The sequence below is a fragment of the Indicator indicator genome, chromosome 8, assembly GCF_027791375.1.
Source record: "Indicator indicator isolate 239-I01 chromosome 8, UM_Iind_1.1, whole genome shotgun sequence".
In the NCBI taxonomy this organism is placed as follows: Eukaryota; Metazoa; Chordata; class Aves; order Piciformes; family Indicatoridae; genus Indicator; species Indicator indicator.
This window is the reverse complement of record NC_072017.1, coordinates 35796005-35815318: the sequence shown is the minus strand read 5'-3', so window position 1 is coordinate 35815318 and position 19314 is coordinate 35796005. Positions and strand designations below refer to the sequence as shown.

Here is a 19314-nt window from a genome sequence, read left to right as displayed (position 1 = left end):
TGAACAGGACAAGTGACATAGTAAGGTAAAATAGCATAGGCCACACTTATCCTGTGCAAACTGATCTTTTTCCCTAGCAAAACCAGACTGCATCCACTATGCACTTTCAGGTCTCATCCTAACATGGAATCAGCATATGGCAGGAACAGATACCCTGACCCCAGGAACAGCTCAAGTGTGTCACCATATAATGGAATAGGTACAGGCTACAGTCACCTGAACTGTTGTACATTTGAGACATCACAGCCATCAGGCATCTCAGAAACCTCATATACACCTGCCATGGCAACCTTACCATCAATACCATCAAGAACATTTGATCAATACTCCCTAAAAGGCTTCCTTCAATCATTTATCACCATTTTTTCCCTTCCTTTTTCCTTCCTTTTAGTGGAAAGTAATAGATTAGTTCAATACTGCACCTTCCAGAAAGCACTCTCTTGATATTGTTAATTGGTACATATAGAAACTGTTATGTGTACATAGAAAAACTCTTAGCTCACAGCACTGTTTTCTAAAAGAGTTCCAGACTGACCTAAACAGGTATGAAATAACAAAATCATAACAATCCATCCTCTAAATATCAGCCCAGAGTAAAGGGAAAAGGAGACAGAATAATCTGACGCTGCATCAAAAGAACACATCCAGCAGATCCAGAGGGATGATTCTGCCACTTGACTCTGCTCTGGTAAGACCTCACCTGAATTACTGTGTCCAGCTCTGGAGCCCTCAACTCAGGAAGAACATGGACCTGATGTGAGTGGATCCAGAGGAGGGCCATGAAGATGATCAAGGAGCTGTAGCATCTCTCCTACAAGGACAGGCTGAGACAGCCGGGGTTGTTCAGCCTGGAGAAAAAACGGTGCCAGGAGTCCTAATAATGACTTTCCAGTACCTGAAAAGGGCCTGCAAGAAGGCTGGAGAGGGACTGTTTACAAAGGCCTGCAGTGATAGGACGAGGGGCAATAGTTTGAAATTAGAGAAAAGTAGATTTAGATCAGATGTTAGGAATAAGTTCTCTACTGAGGGTGGTGGAACACTGGAACAAGTTGCCCAGGGAGGTAGCTGAGGCCCCATTTCAACGAGGCTCTGAGTAGCGTGATGTAGTGGGGGATGTCCCTGGTCACTGCAGGGTAGTTGGGCTAGATGACCTTTGGAGGTCTCTTCCCAAACCATTCTATTATAGAATAAATGAGGCTTAAAATAAAACTGAAAAATCCAATGTTCATTTCCACATAAGTCTGGGAAGGACTAGTAAATCTGAAAACAAATATGTATCTATTTTAAAAGAAAATAGCTCACTCTAAAATTAACATGTCAAAAGAAGTCTGGCAAACTACATGGTACATTTCTGAACAACAACAACATAGTTCTAAATGTCACACTTTTCTACCCTACTTCCTCAGCATCCTCAGAAAATGTACAAACTTTTTACATAGGCTAGAAAATACAACAGTCTTAGAGATGTCTTTCTGAACATGTCTGTGGCATCAAAATCTGATAAATCAAGTGTTATAATTGATTTATACTCTGTGATCTTTATACAATTACATGGCTTTGAGGTAATTTTTTGGAAAACAAAACAAAAAAAAACCAAACAAACAAACAAAAAAAAACAAACAAACAAACCACAATGAAACTACTGATAGTTCATTAAGAGAATACTTCAAGTTTCCAGTTCTCCAGGGCGTTACAATTTATTGCTACCTAGCTACTTCAGGATTGGAAACAAAAACAAGACTGCATGAATGAAAATTGGTTTGGCAAGTATTATTTCACTATCCAAACCCAGATATTGTGACTTTATGAGCTAGCATTCTTGACCACAGCCTCTAAGTAATTTGATTCAGATCCAGGAGAGCACATAAATACACACTTTCCATTCATCTCACTGACCTCATCTGAACAAAAGCAATGTTTCCCTTTGTTACCCCACTGCAGATGGCATTCTCTCTACCGGTGTCAGTCTCAGTATCAGAATAGCACAGCAGTAACAGAACTGGGATATGAGTTAATTCCCCTATAAATGCAAGTGACACAGAGCATTTGTGGGAGGATAGGAAAATTCTCTTTATTGGACTTCACTTCCTTACCTTGGTTGCAGGTTTTTCCAGTGTATCCCGGGTGGCACTTACACTTGTTTGGCCCAATGCATTCACCATGTTTGCATCCTGGCTGGCATATAGCTGCAAAGAGAAGAATATTATTTATTCTTCCACTTCAGTTACAATTGGCAGTGCTTTATTTTAAAACAAATGGCAAGGACCCAACCAACAGCAGCATTTATGTTAGTCCCTTCAGCATCATTACATGCTTCAGCTGCCACTGTTCAAACAGCAGGTGCACTTGCAAAAATCACCACTCCATTACATGTGGAAAGAGTGAGGTACTTGTTAGTGCTCCATTTTTGTACAACACTGCATCCTGCTGTTTCTGGCATATGGAACCCTTTTGATACCTCATCAGCAAGTAGGCAATAGCCTTCACTTGCTCTACGTATGCATGTCCTATCATGTCATTAAATTGGGTAAACCTGGAGTACCCCCTAGCTATACAGAAAATGTGTACACCAAAGGCATAGGAGGCATCCACACAGACCTATAGCTCAGTCACTGGTTAAGCAGTAGCACAGGTTCAGTATTCCTCTATGGCTATAAGGCATCACTCTTTACCCCCTTATTAAGCTGTGTTTTGCCTTTCAGGTGTCTGGATTCTGGCATGGGAATTATTTTCTTGTTTGGTTTGGGGGTTTTGTTGTTTGGGGTTTTTTTGGTGGTGTTTTTGTTTGTTTGCAGTTTTGTGTTTGTTTGGTTGGCTGTTTTTTGGTTGGTTGGTTGTAGTTTTTGGTTTGGTTGGTTGTGGGTTTTTTTTGTTTGTTTGTTTGTTTGTTTTTGTGGTTTTTTTTCTTTTTTTTTTTTTTTTTTTCTTTTGGTGGAAAAAACGAATGGGTAGAAGTAACCCAGAGTGTAACATGTTTTTTTATCAATGCACACATCCAAGTCACTTCTACTCAGCACATTTCAAGCATTTATTAACCAACCTGCTATACAGATACAGTCTCTATTCTGCTTCCAGAGTCAAATTTGTCAGGCAATTTCTTATTTCCCAAATGGAGTACAAATACAGAACTCCAAGAAAAAATAGTTAGGAAGCCCTTTTTTTTGGTACCTCTCTCAATATAACACAGATAAAACCGGTAAACAACAATTTCAAAACTTCAATAATAAAACAAGCATTGCTTTCGAAGAAATTAAAAGAATTTATACACAAATATATTTCTACTGATGTAGAATTAACTAACAGGAATATTTTCAGGGTGCAAGGAATCCTCTGTAACTCTGGAAACCATTTTTCAGATGAAAATCTTAACACTTCCAAATCTTTTTTACTAGAAACTTCCATTACTTGATGTACTGTTTCAACCTACTGGAAAACTCAGTATTTACTATACTTTAAAATTTTATCATTGTGTAACAAAATATAGATGCAAAATTCTGGTGAGCTTACTGTTTTAGAGGGATACAAATTAGACTGAAGTCAGAGGTGACGTAACTTGGAACACTGTAATCAAGATTTACCATTTACCCTGGCTTTAAGTTCATTTTCAAAACTAATAGTAACATTTTGAATTTGCAAGTGACGAACTAGATCCAGCTGTAATATTAATTGGTGTGACAACAGACTTTATCACAAAACTACATGTATGAAGGGTGCAATTTAACAGAAATTTCTCAGAAGACACTCAAGACTGTAGCTTGTATTCTAGCCAAGCGGTTCAAGAGGGTTGAATTAAACAAAATAAAAACAGAAACAAGAGATTAGTTTTGGTTGTGGAAGAACTATGTAAATACATTTCTGATGTTCTAGATCTTTTCCATGAGATTCAAAGCATCCAGAAACAGCAAGTCCAACAAATGCTTCCACATAGAAGCAGCTGTTAATGTAGAAGGACTTCGCTCCAGTTCTAGGACTGCATTTGCCCTTCATTATCAAGGCATTTTTATTTCAACATTATATATGTGGCCAGTGATATCCCTGAGAACATAAAATCTTGGTATAAATCTACAGCACTCCTCTTGACAGATCTTCCTAACATGAGCGTGCAGCCTGGTTTTGAACAGTGTCTTACAAAATATTTTAAAAGGCAACAAGAGAGAGATGTTTCTACTCCATGCAAGAATTTTTTTCTCAATAAACACTGTCCAGAAAAAAAGAAATGGCATTCAGAAAAAAAAAATCTCTTAATTAAAATGTTAAGGGGCTGCTTAGACTACTGAAAGGCATATTTCAAAAAGCACATACTTAAGGAAATCCTGTTTATTAGAATATATTCTGTGCACTTCAGCTACTTAAGTATTATAAACACAAAAGAAAAATGCTTTGCAGGAAGCTTAGCAACACCTGCAGCTCAGCCAGCACTACAGGTACATCTCACAGCATGTCCTATCAGGAATCAAGCTGCTCACCAGGTACTTCGCATACTGCCCCATGAACCTGAAAGGGGCTTTGCATGCTGCTCAGGATTTAAGAAGCAGAGGGCATTCAGCCAAGTCTGCACATGCTGGGCTTCCACCAGTGACACCTATGTACTCTTCCCACTCCACTCCAGCCCCTGAGAGGTGAGTTGGCTCAGGCTCTGCCATCTGCAGCCTCTCCAAATACTCTCTTCCCCAAGGGAGCAGCTGCCCTGATACGGCAGCAGAGATACACTTACTGACTCTAGAAGGGTTCCATTTGAACATAGTCAATAATGAGATTCAGGTATAAAAATAAGCTTGAGCCTGACTTTCAGCATTTCTTTTATTAGCAGGCCATTATTTCAGCTGTGTGGTATGAGCCTAGGCATACACCATCTATGCTGATGCAACTGGCTTTTTTTTCCCTTTGAATTTTCCACTCCATTTATTTTCTTGCAAAATTCCAGCTAGAACAGATTAGACTATTTCAGTTGCTCTGCTCACACACACGGAACTCATCCTGTTTGCTTTTTTTTTCTTCTTTTTAACACCATTAGACTCATAAGTAGTGAGGAAGAAAAAGTCTCCCAGATAGTATTCTTTACATCTGGACAACTGAAAAAGTTCCCCCCCAACCAACAGAATATAATTTTCCTCCAATTAACTCACATTTTCAATGACTGAAGCAAGCCATGTCTGTGGACTTCAGCCTGCTATGTAACACTCACTTCCCTGCTCGTCAAGAAGCAAATGTAGACAGTGTGGAGTTACAGCAGGCTGAGAGAGTTGCTCTCTTCCATGCTTAGGGCAATGAAGTCTAAAAGAGTCGAGTCAGAAAAGCTTGCCAAAAAGAAGCAAAACCTTTTTTCTCTTTATAACAATAGTTGTTTTAAGGACAAGAATACACTTGTATGGACAAGGCCACTAAAGCCAAGTTTGCTAATTTATTGCTGAATCAACATCAGCAAAGGCATACCACTTCTCCAAGGTTTCCTCTCTGAAAGCCTATAACCTGGCACGCCCATCAGGCAGCAGTGTGGACTGAGGCAGACAGAAACAAATCCTAAGCACAGCTATCTTCATCTTTAGCTATTTATTTATCTAGGCAACAGAATAAACTGCAACTAAACTTTCAATTTAATTTCATTGCCCGATTCATTCAAGAGATATCTGCAAATAAACTCTGGTGTCATGATTACTCAGTGTGATCATTTTACTTTCCTGGGGATGGTGCTAGATGTGAAGGCTTGCTCTGTCTCAGTTCTCACCAACTGCAAAGGAATCAAGGAGGTATCCTAAAGCCCTTTAACTGGCCATAAATCTAGCAGGGTACCTATTTTAAAGGTAACTGAGAACTATCCCTTCCTCTAAAATAAGGTGGTGACTGTAGCATTTTAAGTCTTGCTTTAACTTCAGGAAAAATTAAACTTCCTGTAAAAATAACTCAAAGAACTGAAACATGAATTAATGAATTTGGTTTAGGGTTGGTTTGGTTTTTTTTTTTTTTTTTTTCAAGTGTGGGAGAAAGGGAAAAGGAATTTCTGGTCCAATGCACATGCTGCTAGCATGTGTTAATGCTGCTGTAAAAGCCAGAAACCACCAATCTTCCCAGCCACTACCAGCTGCTGGAGCTGTCTAAACACAACTCAATCATTCTTAATTATTATGCTTTAATTGTATAAATACAATAAATTAAAAACACATTAAATAAACTAATCATGGTTTGTTGTTTTTTTTTTATTTTATTTTTTTATCTGTATTTTCTCCCTGCAGAACTGCTTCGGAAGTCCTCCTCAGGTTTTGTCTGTTGCTCTGCACTAAGCTTCTCGCCTTTTGAGGGCATGGGTGGCTACAGCATGCTGTCCCCTCTACTCCTTCTCATCTAGAATTAACAGTAAAGACCTATTCCTTAATTACCAAACACTATTGTGAAGTCTCAATCAGATGGTTCCACTGCCTGGTTTCTATCTGCCTAACTCCTCCTCCTCATTTGTGGTCAGCAATGGAAATCCCTGAGCTTTCTCTACCAACTTAACTCTTTTTCTGGTTTTCCAACACTCCTAGCCATATTTTTCACCAGAACAGCCTTAAGTATAACTGTGTGTATAATTCTGAATTCTTTTTCTCTGCTTTGCCTCTTAATTTCTGTTCCTTACTAGTTATTTCTTATTCCTTGCCTTTGCTTTCTTGCATGGTGCACACAAGAATTTTCACCAACAGAAGTTGCCCTCAGTCTCTTTAAATTGCTCTTTCTGCATCACTCCACTCAAATCTGCCTCAAAATGCCAGACAGCACCCACCCGACCTGTCCTTGAACTTCTATTGTTCTTCTGAAATCTAAAATTATGCGTAAGAATACCTACATCTGAAACAAACTATGCTGACCATCTACTCAAATGGCCTTGCTTCTGCCCTCTCCTCCCAAGTAACATACAGACTCTTGATTTCTTCTGACTCTAAATCTCAGCTCCTCTATACTCAGTTTCCCAACCACAGGAATTAATTTGTGGCTCAGCCCAGAGATGATTACATACTATTCAGCTGCACAAACCTTCACTGTAGCCTCTCACACTGCTGAATGCAGAACAGACTTCCAATTTGGGGCTGAGTTGCCTCAGCACCAACTTGATAACAATACTTGGCACACTGGTGAAAGCAGCTGTCCTCCAGGCTTCCTCCTTCACCTGAAACTAGCTCCTTTTTTTCCCGTGTTGCTAACAGACCACAATCTCAAGGTCTAGACTTTTCCTCCTCAGAGCCAACTTCAGCTCATGTCTGTCTCCTTCTGTGTACTTTTTGCAATTCTTTGCAAATTACGCAATTGCATAAACACACAGTCAAGAAAATAAATCTGTCTTATTCACAGTAATTTGGATCTAGGATCCCAAACGTATGGTCTAATTTGTGGAACAGATCACTGCAGCTTTCTCAGAGTTAGTATTTTTTGTTTAACTACATACAAATGCAGGAGAACACATAAAAGTTAACCTACCACAGTTACCAGTAGGTGTAAAGACATGTCATACTCCCAACTCGCACTACAGAATTACATCTGAAAAAAAACACACTTTGCTTCCCAAATAAGCATACTAGCAGGCACAACAAACATCTCTCGCAGAGCTTAGTAAACCTGAGGCAGACAATTTTGTATGTAAAACATTCCTTTGCTCTACTTTTTGAAAGACAATAAATATCCTTGACCCCCTTCCATTACTAGAGACTGATAATATCATTAGATAAAATAATAGTATCTAACGCCCGACTGTTTGGTTACAAATTACTTGCACTCATTCGTAACCATTCCCGGTAACAACTGCGGTCAAAATGCACGTTTAGACTTCACAGAATGACTTGGGTTGAAAGGGACCTTAGAGATCATCTACTCCAACCTCCCTGCCATGGGCAGCAATGCCTCTCAACTAGACTAGGCTGCTCAAGGCCTCCTCCAGCTTGGCCTGGAGCACCTCAAGGGAGGAGTTTCATTAAGTAAGCAGCTCGTAATTTTTCACACACAACGGCTACGCTTTGCCCAGGTCATTCAGTTACTCAGTTTGCACACAGGATTCTGCTAACAGCACATGAACATGGCAAACAGCAACCAGTGTGGGCTGTTCACTGCAGGGAATTCTCTGCTTGGCTGTGACTGCTGCCAAATGTGCTTCTAAACTGCACAGACAAATCCAGACCCTGGGTTCATGAACGCCTTGTGATTCAGAACAGCACTTAAAAGCGTGCATAACTGGGTAACACCAAAATCAATAGGATTTCATGAAGTCATTGAAACTTAATCTAATGCTTATGCATTAAACACTCTTTTTAAAAATCAGTGAAAAATTGATCTAGCATAATGCAACATCAGAAAAACAAGAAAAAAAACATGCTTTGTCTATGTTTCCATGCTTGCTTTTCAAGTGACTCATGGTAACTGCTTAAAGAGTGGGGCTCTATCATCTCAAATGCCTGTTTGTTCCCTGAATCTTTCTGTGTGGCTGCTCAATTCCAGCAGGTAGAAGCAGGCTAGCATGAGTGTCTCTGTGTGTGGTGGCAGAAAAACTGGGCCTTGCTCTTTTGTTTATTAGCATACCCACTGCCTTCAAGAGAGTACCTTCTGTACTACAGTAACAAAGCTGACTTTCACAGGTGGATTGTCAGCTGACTGCTTTGCCCCCTTTCTAAAGACTGGTATTCCTGCCACAGGGACACATAAGCAAGATGCATCAGCTCCTAAGCAGCAGCAGACTACAGCCCTGGGTACCAATGTACCTAGTGCTGATTTCCTTTTGCTCTAACATGCCTGGCTATACACTGATGTAGAGCAGTCTCCCTGTGGTGGGAATGACAACCTGTAGTCGAGGTGCAAAGCAGACAATGGAGTGCTTTAGCCATCCCAAAGTGACCTCCCACTGCACATCATTCAATCCTGTAAAACCAAATTAGGCCTCCCAAGTCTGACAGCTTGTAAATGTGAGGCTGGGAGAATAAACAATTTGCAAGAAGGAAAAAAAAAATACTGCCTGGGGCTTGAGGATAAGATAAAGAAAAAAGAAAATAGTGAGAAACATTCAGAAAATAAATATCTTGTTGGATAGATGACTAGGACAAAACAGCCCTGTTAGTTTCCTTTCCCCTTCATCTTCCCCAAATGAGTGTTTAAGAGAAGGAAAAAAATAGAAGAACATCTACATCTTCTTGTCACATATGATAGTTTCCATGTAAACTTCTGACTTAGAGGCTGTAATTCCAAGTCATAACCTCACCAAAATTATTTCAAGAAATATGTTCAGCTAACCTTTGAGCTGGCACCTTAGGCTGGCTATTCTCTGCCTTAAGACGTAGAAAGCTGCAAAACAAATATCCAAAAAAAAAAAAAAAAAAGAAATTCCAGCTTGGTTTTTTTTTTTTTTTCTTTTCTCTCCTGTAAAGAGGATAGACTTGGCTGGGGTTTTTATCAACTTGTTACATTCCTGGAGACTTAACACACATTCAACATTCAGAGCTTTTCTGAAATTAAAAAAAAAAAAATAAAAAATATTCTGGTACACATTTAAAAATGGAAATACCTTAGAGCAGTATTTCATTATGAGATTTAACGAGGATCTGACACGCAAGAGTAATTAAATATAATGACGTGATGCTATTCTTATTCAATCAACTAAGGAGCCAGACTTTGTCATGTTTCACATGGTACAACAGTTGTAAAAACTCTCCTATTTCACAGTTTAGGTTCAATGTTTCCATCAACAGACCATAAATGCTTTTCTTAAAGAGACAGTATCCTTGCATTTAAATATAGACATATATTCCTAGTGCTGCATGTCCACAGGGCAAACATAAAGGCTTAGTATCTGGATGCTAATTTGAGAGTAATTAAAATTACACCATTCATAAGTATCTGAACGTCTGCAACCAATGAAGATGCTGGCATATAAATGTATTGGTCATTTTTATAATGTTTACATTTTCCATGTAATCTACATTAGAACTAATCCTTAGAGACCTTTTTAGTTCTTACTACCATATGAACCAAGATACGCTGCAAAAGTTAAGTAAGGTGGAAACACAGATTTATGTCTCAGGCTTACTTTAAATCCATTTATTTGCCAGTAAAATTAATGTTAGCAGCATAGCTTGTTAGACTACACATCCTTACTATAAAAGGCTGGGACTTAAGCAACAGCAGGTCTTTGTATTTTAAGTAGTATGTGACCAACACTTCAGGGCTTGCTATGACTGCAACTTATATTGGTTTAAATCACTCTTATCCAGAAAATCCCTTAGGATTTGTCACAGTGGAGAGAGGCTCCGCAAGTGTTACTGGGCTTTAAGGGAACCTCCACATACAAATAAACTACAGTTGTAAATGGTCAAATCATGTTCCTATTGGGATTTCCTTGGGGAAAAAAATTGACTGCAAAACTATTGTTCTTTCTGTGTATAACATGCAGGACAAATGCAGTGGGGAAGTGGAAAAGGATACTGTATCTTTAACATAGTAAAGTCATGTCTTCAAAAGCCTAAAGATTCTAAACTGAAAAAGAACTGAATAAAAATAGCAAAACCTCATTTTTTTCTGGCATAGCAGTAATAAAGCATTATTGCAATTCTGTATTAAATGCATTTTCTTTGAAAAGTACGAGGGATGCACAAAAATACTGGTCAGCTGGTAAGAAGCATACCACTATTAATAGTGATATGCTATTCATATCACTATTAATTAAACATATCGCTATTAATTAAGCATTGCCAAAACAATGCATTAAGGCAGACTGCATTCATGCAACCACATTGTCAGCAACAAAACCTACTGACTTTAAGAAGGTTTCTGCTAGTAAATCAGCCTCCTGGAAGCCAGTATTTTCATGGCCTGTTATTGACAAAACCAGTGTTTTATTTCTGTGCATCTTGGGCTATACAGAATTGCCATTTCCACTGAAAGCATTGTTATGTGCAAGAAACAGAAGTCCTAAGCAGCTCATGGCCTCTTCTCCCATTGATGCATGAGATGATTTATATTGGTAAACTCCCAGCAACATTTTTGTTGGTCATACAAAGTCTCCCAGGCATCAATGAGAGCACAGCCACTCCTTCCCCCTTCCCCTTGCATCTCTGTAAACAGATTGCACAATACAGATACACAGCTTATTAGGACAGGAGCAGCATACAGACACTAAGTTTCTTCACCACTCTAAGAAGGCAGCAGCATGCACAGTTCCCAGCAAAGCGTTTGGTTTTATGCTTTCATCTGCTATATCAGCTTGTACAAGGCTTCCTCTTCTCCTTGCAGGTCCTCTTAAGAGCCTCCTGAAATATTTATGCTTTCTGCTAGGATTGACTAAATCTTAATGCTAACCTGACATCCTTCAATGAACATTTTTTAATGATGCAGTGCTATAAGGGTAGGTGTAAACTGATGGCTTGTCTTATACTTTCACTAACGGGCTACTGCATACATTCTCATTTGCTCCATTCCTAGGCTTTCAAGCCAATTGTCATGGTTTTACTGTAAGGTGGTGGGAAACTACTTTGCTGACTTAGTCTTGTTTTTCTCCCCAAGTAGCACACTCAAACCTCAGCACAGGGAGTTACAACAGATGGATGCTCTTAAAGAGCACACTCATCTTCACAATCCCTTCTCAAGACATATGATAGAGACTTCGTAATCATTTAAGGAGAATTAAACATTGAAGTAAGTGATGAAGTAACATCACTTCTAAAATCAATGTTCAGTGGCACTTTATTCTTGTCAAGCATCTTCTGCTGGTAGAATTTTTTGCCCTCTAGGCAAAATCTAGAGTATCCTCTACTGACTGCAACAGTCCTGCAGACTCCTGCCAACCTCTGACTGTAGATCTGCATCTGTTTATAGAAGCTACAGCTCCAACCTTCTATTTTGTACATGTGTGAACACTTCAAAATAAGGCATTTTTTGCTATCACCTCTAGCAAAGGAGTTGTCCAAACTGTAATCCAGAACGAGAATTCAAGCTGGTTTATATTGCTTTTCATAAGAAAAATGTTGCTTAACACTTCAAATCTATGTTAAAGCAGCATCTCTTTCTACAGTTCTTGGCTGTTAAACTGCAGTTAAAATTTTGAAGCAAAAGGCAGATTTAATGCACCGTGACTACACATAACTAACATTCAAACCAATTACAAACAGACATGCAGCCAAGTACAAAGCAGGTGTATTTTGTTCACAAAAGACACACATATGTGGCAACCATTTTTATGGCTTCTAAAAGAACTACAGAGAAATTTGTAAGCCAGCTAAAAGCAAGGCAGGCAGACCATTACCTCTAAGAATAACTTTCAGGGAACCCAGATGGATTAGTGGTAAAAGCACCCAAAAATAATTGTTTGTCTGATAACCCCTAGCAGGGCCTGTTGGAAACTGAAGGGCAGACCTTTCATAATGAAGAATAAAAAGCATCACACTATTTCTCACAGAAGTCTTTGCATTGGAGTGCATCACTTATCCCTCAGTTCACAGCTGACTTCTGCCCACCAGATTATCATTGAGGGTCAGTCAGCAGCAGTTCCAAGGACCTTGCTGCTGCTTGGCCCACCTCTAGCCTAGCAAATGACAACAAGGTCTAGATTATCCTTTCCTTGAGAAACACAGAGGAAGGCAGCCATCCCTGCAAAATACTGTCACAGACATTTTATTAGGGGGATGAGATGACAGGCTTCAGCAAGTCTCCCAGGCTACAGTAACTAGAACACAAGAATGGGTGACTTTTCTATTGTGCAGTTGACATTCCTCATACAGCTCAAAGAGCTGAGCTCCAGCCCTACAAGTACTGGAAGTTCTCTTCCCCCAGGTATTTCAAGCCATGAAAATTTATGCTGAATAACATTTTTTTAAATAAAAAAGTTGAATCAACTTCCTAAAGCACTTTTCTTTTTACTGGCACATAGAAGTGTGTTTGTGTAAGATGTGTGCAATGATGCATACCCCAACTTGGCTTCCCCTGCAGGCCTTAAAACCCACTGAATGGGTTTTGGGTTAGGACAACACTTTGTACCACAGATGCAGCTGCCTTACAATGCAAGAGTTATGAATTGAAAGTGTACTGCTTATACCTGCCCTCATCAAAAACACTCTATCACAGAAGTCAAAAACCCCTACTGTGTCAGAAGAAACTCTCTGTGCTCTCCTCTTCTGCCCTGAGGTATCATTTTGCTGTGTGCACAACAGTAACACAAATGTGCAAGACAAGAGCCCTGTTTTTCACACACATCTCATTAAACACTCTATCAGCATACCCTTTTTCATGGGCAGGCTTTTGTGTGATTACTCTCAGAGCTACTACTCCCACTACTACTTATTAAGATGCAAGTAAATCCCACAAGATGGGCTACAACATGGGACTTTTGGACTGATTTCAACTGGGATACTTAACATCTAACTTTAAAGCACTGATGCTGTGAGTCCATCAGCATAAAGGGTCAGGATGAACAATGGGTCACACGAACTAAGAGATGCCCCTTCAACATTTCTGCTGCTTCCAAATTAGCTTTTCCACACACCAGGTTTAACCAATAATCATGGTTTTTATATACACCAGAGAAAAGCTACTTAGCCATGTCAATGATGGAATATAATCACAGCTCTAAATCTAGATGAGGCTACCAAATGTGTGGATGGATCTTCAATTTAAAAGGACTAAGAAATGCCAAGGGATTTGAGTTATGTTTGCTCAGCCCCTTTGAAAATGACTATATTTGCATCAGTCTCAAAATGGACCTTGGTGTTCACAACCTGCAAGAAAAGAGGAAAAAAATCCAATTTATTTCAAACCTCTTGATTGTTTCAGTTGGAGGGACATCTCCTAAGTGCATTCCCTGGAATCGGTAAGGGCATTTATGAAGGAAACTTCATGTCACTGAAAGGAGAATATTTCTGCTAGCTGAGATGTTACAGCTGACACTAACAGACTTTGGAAGCAAGTTTGCTGAGACAGATCAGATCTACATGCACTTCCTTACATGTACAAGTCTTGATTGGTGTAATTTATTAATAGAAGACCAGGGATGTTTTAAAGGAAGAGCATAAGTTAAAGGAGGGACCTGACTTCAAGGTCTTCCTACATGTTTACAACGTGAAGACAACAGCTGAGTTATGCTGACTTGCGTTACTAAGCAGCAGTAAGCTCCATCACGTTCCGTGTGCACTCCTGTGTCAGTCAAAGGGACATAAAAGTAATTATTCCACGGAGTAATTCTTCACAAATGCAAGGTTAGCTAACACAGTTCAGTTTCCATTTGCAACTGTATGGAGGGATTTTGGATGGAAGATCAGGAGCACTGGATTACCAAGGCTTAATAGGTTACCACTTGTCAGCCATGCCACGCTCCAACTCTGTTAGAGCTGATATATATAGGCTTGAATCTCTGTCACAATTAAACCATTACCTTGGATCACACAGTTGGTTTAAACCAACACCTTTTTTTCTCAGTAGCCGTGGGCAGAAGGCACTCCCGCATGTATCTGGTGGCACAGATCAGCTGGACAGCAGAAAATGTATCCAGCTACATTAGTGATCACTTGCCCATGGCTCATCATGGCTCAGAGATCTTCATAAACTGGGACAATTCCCTCATGTACGGGAGCTTATATTCTTGCTACTTTCTGGCTCCAGTGGGGCTCTTGCCTTACATTTATTGTCAGAAAGATAAATTCAGAGGTAATTAGTGCCTACACAGTAAATTATGCATGAGTAAGCAGGTGAGAGTCCAAAGGTGCTGTAGCACTTGCAGGCATACCAAGGATGGCTCAACTAGTTTGGGAAAAGCACTTCCAGCTCACTAGTAAAGAGCTTAGCATTATTGCCTGAGTATTTACAGCTTCTTTTTTTTTTTTGACTCATTTGTACATTGGGTCTTACTAGTAATTTTTAAGCCTTGACTCTATACATGTTTTCATTGTCCAAATGCAATTTATAGTAGAGAGAGCAAAGAACGTACATCTAGTAAAGAAAAGTCTGACATGTATTTATACCACTCCTTTTGGGGATAGGACTGAGAGGTTTGCCTTTCTCTATAGAGAAAACAGGAGAAAAAATTGTGTGCTTTTGGGAAATTTTTCAGTGATACCCCTTGGTACAGTAAAACACTCAAGTATTCCTTTGAGGCCTGGAATGCTGCCTTCTGTGCCAGATTAATCCTTCATACTGAACATCACATTCCCAAGGTAAAGAGTTGACTACAGATTTTCTGTTTAGCTGCAAGCACTAGCAAGATTCACTTTCATTTAGCATGATCTCCCACTCTGTGATATGACTGGAATTTTCACCACCCACAACTGGGGCACATTTCCTTGCTTTATTTTGCTAAGAGTTTGGCTGCCATTTGAAAACTAAAAAGAGGTTCTAAGTTTTTAATAAGGTCTTCACCCAAATATCTCAGTCTCTTCTGAACCAGTGATTCAAAAACCATCCGCACCCAGCGTGTCAACATAAGAGGGAAAAAACCCCAGCATTTAGATACCTAATTGATAATTGAATTCTTTCGAAAGTCTGGACTAAACTACTGGAGATGACCACATAAGATCCATCTCAGAAATGAGCATGGAGAACAAATCTGTGAATGATGGACTAAAATGCAGTGGAATGTGGTGCGAATTCATCCAGCTTTTTTTAAAGCTAAAGAGCATTTATGATACCTGAAAACTGGGCACTACAAAATTCAGAGAGAAAAAAATAAAAAGTACTTTGTGTACTATTACTTTTGTCTTGTTTTCAACTTTCAGTTATGAGTCTTTGATAGCTATTCCTGTCTCCCAAGATCATAAAAATACAACCCCAAATGAGACTTGGCAAGAGGGAGACACTGACTTCCACTTAAACATGAGCTGCTATTTAAGGTCACAACATGAGACAGCTTGTCTGTGAAAAGTATCACAGTGAGATCCTTTTAATGTCAGGAGGGGTTCTATTGGTTGGTTGTTGGGTTTTGGTTTGGTTTTTGTTGTTGTGGGGGTTTTGTGGTTGCTCTGTTGTTGTTTTGTTCTTGTGTTTTTTTAAACAATGAATTATTGATACTTTCCAGTTAAGCCTTTGTGGCCTTGAACACTTAGTTTTCAAACAAAACTACATTATGAGAGATGGACACAGCTTCTATCATCTCTGGAGTAGCCTCAATCAACCCACTTCACATTCTCCTTTCTTCTCTATAAGCATTCATGCCAAGGAAAGGACTGCTTTATACCAGTTAGAGTCCTAAACATCAAAACAATTCCTGGTATGGCTTGAGAGAGATCAACCTGAGAACTCTGCATCAAAAAACAAAAAGGTATGCTACGTTCCAGCAGTACTTTACATAGCTTTTCAATCAGCCATCTTATGTACCTATTAAACATTGGAGGCTTTAAACACTTTTGGAAAGGAAGAAGCCAGTCTTGCTCTTTACAGATTTGAACAAAACCTTTGCTGAGAGCCTACTGTTGTAATGCCAATCCTGTTTCCCTCTTCCCTAATATTTACCACTTACAGCCACTGCCCTGCAGACTAAGCAACTTGAAGTATTTAATACCTGTTTTACTTTTAAAATGACTTGGCAGAAAAATGAACTAGTGTGCAGACATTTGTATCTAAATAAGAAAAATAAATGACAAGCAATATTTATAGGTTCTTTCCTGCAAAAGCTGAGGGGATATCACTCTTACATGCACTGTTAAACACGCAAGAGAGTGTTTCTTTTATCAATGGCTGCAATTTTAACAAGCTGAGGTCTCTGTGACACTCCTAACAAATTTGACTTCTACACAGTGCTAGCTGCCACTACAGAGTACCTTTTGAAGATGTAGTTAATGATGAAGACTTATCTGCTTGGTTATCCTGCAATTACATCAAAGAGAGTAGACAGATATGAGAATGTCAGAGATGTTTCTCTTCACATGTGACCCAGTAAAAGGATGCTGTCAGGCAGATTTATTCTTTCAGTTTGGGGTTACTGAACGAATGTTTGAACTTCCTATTAACCGGAAATATTTCCATCTACTTTCTAAGTGAAATATCAGCAATTTGGGTCTCCTTCTTGGGTGCAAATATTCTCACCTTGCAGTGTTTGTAACATGACACAGCAGTGTTACATCAGGCTATTAGACCAGAGCATGAAATAGACCAGAATCCAAACAGAAATTTACAAATTTTTATTACCCTAAAGTTTACCTTACTTGATTACATAAATTTTTAGTACACTTAATAATAGAATTTTAATGTGACAGCATCCTTCTAAGTGGGTCAGACTCATACGTGCAAAAGCCCTAAGCCCTGCGGTTTAAGAATGTGTGTGAACACGTGAAAGACGTGACTAGGTGTGTACAAGCCTTTTCTACAAGTGACTAGAAGCCCCAGCAGCAATGATACTCACGTTGGCACTGTCCCCAGGACAATCGGGCCCAGCCCCAGCAGCAGTCAATTCGACTTCCAAACCGGCACAGTCCTGCAGAAGACACTATTTGCCTGGGCCACCTGAACAAAGGAGTTCCAAAAAGTCTGGTGAAACACTGTGGGACTAGCTGAAACTATTTTAGATTAAGAAAACAAATAATAAAAGACCAGCAAAAACCTCCCCTGCATAGAAATATGTATCAGAAAATTAAAACCAAAAAAGCAGTAACTATTCTAAGCTGAGGCTATATTCCTATCATTGCTACTCCGTTTAGTTCAGAAAAATGTAAATGGGGAAATTACCATAACTTTGTAAAGCCTGAAAACCTGACATGCCTTGCAATACGCTCACTGCTGCCACTCCCAGGTTGGTATTGAATAACTTCTTGGAAACTAAGTCTGAAACATATATTTATGATGTTGAATTAGGCACCATCATAAAAGTTCCAGCATTGGTTTATTTCACAATATACGGCCAAAATTTCTCAGTGAAACTTTAAAGGGAGAGTAAAACAAAACCCAACCAAACAAACAAACCCCCCAAAAAGCTTCCAAAACTAGCAAACAAAAATTAAATACCAAAGATTAGCTGTAGTCTTTCTTTGGTCCAAAGATGCCAGAGTCTCAAGAAGTCACAAAGTATTGACTTAAATCATTAAAGTTACTTAATAACCAGCTGAAATCAGGTAAACGCTGCATTTGAGCAAAGCAATCCTAAAAAGCAATCCTTGGAGAGGAGCTGATGCTGGCTGATCTCTGGGCACACAGGGCTGCTGCGGCGGGCAGCTGCCCCCGTGCAGCATCCATGAGTTCTCCAACCGGCTGCTCCCTACACCTGACACGGCTCGGTACAACCCATGAGGCGCAGGCTCTCCGAGCATTTACTTTCACTACGCTTCATGTTAAAACTTGATTTGCAGCCTCTGCCGTATTCTGTTTCAAGTGCCTCGAGGCGTCAATAAACTAATTTTATTTTTGCAGCACGCCAAGCGCTTTGTTTTTAATTCCTGCAGGACACAACCCTGCCAGAGCAATAAACTTTTTATCCCCAAGCCCGGGTTTAGGCTGCCGAGCACCGCGCGGCACTCCCCTTGCGTGGGACAACGGCGGTGGACGGAGCCGAGACCCCGCGTCGAGGCAATCCGGGAGCGGCACCGAGTGACACCGGGTCCCACCAGCCCGCGCCTCCACCTGCGGCTGCTCGCCAGGCCCCTCAGCCAGCCAGCCAGCCGTGTCCGCAGGCACCTCTTCGCGGCTGTGGGGCCGGAGCACCGGGACAAGTCCCCGCCGAAAGTTCCGGGGAACCGAAAGGCAGCCCCAGCGGCCGGGAACAAGCCCCCCGCCGCCATTTCGCGCCCCACTGTCTGGTGGCAGTTAAGAGCCCACGGGCCATTACAGCCGCCGCCGAAGCCCCCAGCCCAGGGGACAGCTCGGGCTTCCTCGGCTCTCCCCGTGGGGACTCCGACCTACCCGAGGAAACACCAGCTTCCGTGCCCGGCCGGTCCCCGACCACCGTCCCTCCGCTCACGCCGCGGAAGCCGGCACCTACCCTCTGTCAAACTCCCCGGCCACCCCTAGGGACAGGCAGGACGCCAGGAGCAGCCGCAAGGAGAGCTCCATGGCCGGCGGGGTGGGCGGGGGTGGCGAAGACGCTCCCCACCGCCGCGCTGCAGGCCGGACTACGGGGCACCGGCTGTCCGGCTGCCTCCGACAGCGCCAGAGCAGTGGCGAGCCCCGCTCTGTGCCCGCCCGCTCGCCGCGCGGCCGGGCGGAGGAGGCGCTGCACGGAGCCGCCCGCCCCCGGCAGAGGCGCCCGCGGTCCCGCGCACCTCCCCCTTGAAGGGCACCTGGCGGCTCGCGGTGCAGCGCACGCCGGCAGAGTCCTGCCCTTGAGCCTGTGCCAGCCGTGCCGGGACAGCTCGGGAAGGACCTACTGGGAACGGAACCCCAGCGCTTTCCAGAGGG

General features: G+C 41.1%; 1 protein-coding gene across 1 annotated transcript in view; it reads right to left on the bottom strand.

The window, feature by feature from the left end:
- NPNT (nephronectin) overlaps positions 1 to 18969 on the bottom strand; it is a 47418-nt gene extending 28449 nt beyond the window's left edge. Inside the window, exons 1-4 of the mRNA XM_054383124.1 lie at positions 18899 to 18969; positions 17330 to 17430; positions 9247 to 9297; positions 2094 to 2186 (exon numbers count right to left, since the gene is read on the bottom strand). Of these exons, the coding sequence (XP_054239099.1) occupies positions 2094 to 2186; positions 9247 to 9297; positions 17330 to 17430; positions 18899 to 18969 (316 nt within the window). The remainder of the gene's footprint in view (positions 1 to 2093; positions 2187 to 9246; positions 9298 to 17329; positions 17431 to 18898) is intronic.
- Between the last annotated feature and the right edge of the window lie 345 nt (positions 18970 to 19314).